A 1,532-nucleotide genomic window follows, 5' to 3' on the forward strand; every position below is an offset into this window, starting at 1 on the left:
GGACATGTACAAAGAAAACGAAAACTATCCATTGATATGGAATTTTGAGCACCCAACTTAAGATAAATAAGAAAGTATAATCTTGAGGCTACAACATGGATAGTATAGTGTACTGAAATGTACAAGCTTGCTATCATTTTCAAACTGACAGACAACACATAAACTAGATAATTTAAAGTAAACGCCTAACGTTGCAAGAAACTTAGCTACCATACCCTTCCCCCCACCCACACACACACACACACACAAACACACACTGCTAAGGCAAATGCAAATGCAAAAAAAAAAAGCGAAAAAAACTGTAAAACGGAATATATTTGCAATGTTCGTCATGGCAACTAATATACTTTTGCTTTGGCTTTTGTATAATATGCGCCTGATGTACCCGATGTGCCTTATTTGCCTGTATATGTCTATTACTGGTAATATTTTCTTTGCTATACAGTTTAAAAGACCTTTTTTGCCCTCCATTGTAATGCATGTTATGTGTAGAAAAATGTTTTTCCTTTTTGAAAATAGATTTTATGCATCCGCCGTTAAGGTCAATACACCAGAATGAAAATTAAAAATTATAGCTAAGTTACACTCTAAGAGAGAGAGAGAGAGAGAGAGAGAGAGAGAGAGAGTAACTGTAATCAAATTTTAAGAAATATTTCCGAAAATTCAAGAGGATAAATATTTTTTGAAAAATTTTAATACTACTTACCCAGCGTTTGACTTAAAATGGTTTTCCCATCCTCTCCTAGGCAAGCATTGCGAGCATCAAACGGATTTGTAAATTGTACGAATGCATAACCTTTGTGCATGGAAATGCCTGCAACATGTAAATAATAATAGATGAGAATTTTTTCTCATAAATTCTCTTCTTCTTCTTCTTTTCTTTTTTCAATTTAATTAAAATATTTTTAATATATTAAAAAAAATGGATTTGAAGAAAACTTGAAATTTATTCTCTGGCTAATTAAATTAACAATAATAATAATAATAATAATAATAATAATGATAATAAAACTTATAGACGAACCTGCCAAACGCCCATAAATTTGAAACATACGTTCGACATCCGTTTTCGAGCATTGAAATGTATTCAAATTTCCAACGAATATACGCGAATTAACGGCTTGTGGATCCTGAGAGTTAGTTTGATTAGATAATTTTGACATCTTCATCTTTTCAGCGGTATTATTATTATATAGAAATGATGCTATCGTCCCTTTCCTGTTCAGAGGTCTGTATTGATTATTGTTGTGGGGTGATTGTGATAATGGCAGCCGCTTCTTGTTCTTATCAATGATGCTATTATTATTATTGTTATTATTATTATTTTTTTTTTTTTTTCTTTTATATTTATTATTTTTTTATTATATTTATTATGTTGGTGGTGGTGGTGGTGGTGGTGGTGGTGGTGGTAGTGGTAGTAGTGGTGGTGGTGTTATCTCTAATAATGTTCGAGGTAAGTGAGGTATGTAAGCTTAAAATGGAAGCCTGAGGAATTTTCGCGGTTAATAATGCATTAGGTTCTATGCCAAATA

General features: G+C 32.0%; 1 protein-coding gene across 1 annotated transcript; it reads right to left on the minus strand.

Moving 5' to 3' along the window:
- Positions 1-662: 662 nt before the first annotated feature.
- Positions 663-1,325, minus strand: LOC119643864 (RNA-binding protein Raly-like). The gene is made up of 2 exons (XM_038043363.1): positions 1,025-1,325; positions 663-814 (listed from the first exon to the last, which is right to left on the minus strand). Exons 1-2 carry the CDS (start codon positions 1,167-1,169, stop codon positions 699-701), a joined length of 261 nt encoding a protein of 86 aa, XP_037899291.1. The 5' UTR covers positions 1,170-1,325; the 3' UTR covers positions 663-698.
- Positions 1,326-1,532: the final 207 nt, after the last annotated feature.

The sequence above is a fragment of the Glossina fuscipes genome, unplaced genomic scaffold (assembly GCF_014805625.2).
Source record: "Glossina fuscipes isolate IAEA_lab_2018 unplaced genomic scaffold, Yale_Gfus_2 65681, whole genome shotgun sequence".
Classification (NCBI taxonomy): Eukaryota; Metazoa; Arthropoda; class Insecta; order Diptera; family Glossinidae; genus Glossina; species Glossina fuscipes.

Bases quoted from the DNA above. Each gene is read 5' to 3' on its own strand.
- LOC119643864 (XM_038043363.1), bottom strand. From the start codon at position 1,169: ATGAAGATGTCAAAATTATCTAATCAAACTAACTCTCAGGATCCACAA. The intron at 815-1,024 runs GTTCGTCTATAA...TACATGTTGCAG, and splicing joins AATTTATGGGCGTTTGGCAG to GCATTTCCATGCACAAAGGT.